Source organism: Cyphomyrmex costatus, unplaced genomic scaffold, assembly GCF_001594065.2.
Source record: "Cyphomyrmex costatus isolate MS0001 unplaced genomic scaffold, Ccosl1.0 scaffold1602, whole genome shotgun sequence".
Taxonomy (NCBI): Eukaryota; Metazoa; Arthropoda; class Insecta; order Hymenoptera; family Formicidae; genus Cyphomyrmex; species Cyphomyrmex costatus.
This window is the reverse complement of record NW_017275613.1, coordinates 1-1,518: the sequence shown is the minus strand read 5'-3', so window position 1 is coordinate 1,518 and position 1,518 is coordinate 1. Positions and strand designations below refer to the sequence as shown.

Below are 1,518 nucleotides of genomic sequence, written 5' to 3'. Positions count from 1 at the left end.
GTTGTTATTAAATGTGTATGTGTATTATGTGTATGTGTATATATATTATTATTAAATAATTTGTACTTACTATCATAACATTCAAAGAATGATATAATTTTCTATTTATGTATAAATATTCTCTTCTTTTCTCAGGTGGAAAAATCGCTATATGCGTACCATCAACAGCTCCTATAACGCCTGGAAAATTAGTATTAATCCAGAATCTGAAATATGATTATGTATTTTACTGTCTCATAATATGTGTAAGAAGAAATTTCATAATTTATAAATGTTCTTATATCTTATTAAAAATTAGAATTAAAAAATATTAAAAACTTTTGTTTAAAAACAGAAAGAAAACAATGTAGTTTGATTGTAACTCACTGTTGTTTGATTGCTTCAATCTCATTAGCTTGTACAGGAAACTTTATCCATTGCGGCATAATAGCATTTATTGCATTTACAATTTCATGTATTGCACCACTAATAGATGCCTGGCACATGCAACTGAAAAAATCTTGTCCAACTCTTCTTTGATAAGATCCTGAACTCAGAAAACTTAATGTTGCTAAAACCTTAACAATTAAAAAAGAAATATATAAAATAGTTTAAAAAACTGTTATAATTTGCACCATGTAATTTGAAACGTATAACTATATTTCAAATAATGGATATTTGTATTTAATTTATATTTTACCTTTAATTCGAATGGGATTGCTGTTGGTCTTATAGCTCTCTGCACATAAGGTTGTATGTTTTCACATAATGTCAATACAGCATCTTTCGGAAGCCTGAACATCAAAAATTTTCAAAATTTCTTTTTATTTATAATATATTTATATTGTTAATAAATAATTACAAAGGCTCCAATATTAAAAATATAAGAAAAGAAAATTAGCCTATGTGAGCCATGTTTTGTACAAGTACAAATTATATTCTTCAAAATGGAATGAAAATATAATGTAAAATACAATGTAAGCTACAGTAAATTTAAAATTACATACATATATATATATAAACTGTTTTTATTTTAAAATGTATATAAATTATTTATGTATAATAATTTACACTTATATGCTTTTATTTCTTTATTATAATGTCTTTATTAAAACATTTTTTTACTTACCGATATAAAGAAATAAATTGCGATTCTGGAATACCGAAAGGATTAGTTGCATCACGCAGTTGTCGCCTTTCTATTCTTAACAAATGTTTTTCTTCGTTAGCAGCAATTTGTAAAACCCACCATGCTACAGCCATTATGCACAACCTTTCTTCTTCAGTTTTTTTTCCCCCGTTCAATTATTTAATTTGCATTGCAAAAAATGAGCGAAATCTATTAATCTAATAAAAGAGTTATGATTAAAATATTTATATAATCTTAATTAATAAAATATTTTAGTAATTATTTATGTGTAATAGATTCAAAGGGACTTTGCTAGTGTATTATAATTGTAACAATTAAGTATTACGTATGAAGTTTCGAATCTTACGATTACAAATCAAGCTTCACGTAACGTTTTATTGCATACCAAT

At 25.0% G+C, this 1,518-nt stretch overlaps 1 protein-coding gene across 1 annotated transcript; it reads right to left on the bottom strand.

Annotated features, from left to right (window-relative positions):
• Positions 1-159: 159 nt before the first annotated feature.
• Positions 160-1,242, bottom strand: LOC108771562 (putative nuclease HARBI1; the record flags this gene model as incomplete). Its single annotated transcript, XM_018536881.1, has 4 exons — positions 1,109-1,242; positions 680-773; positions 367-557; positions 160-206 (listed from the first exon to the last, which is right to left on the bottom strand). Coding segments are annotated over exons 1-4 (466 nt in total), but the record flags the coding sequence as incomplete, so codon positions are not given.
• Between the last annotated feature and the right edge of the window lie 276 nt (positions 1,243-1,518).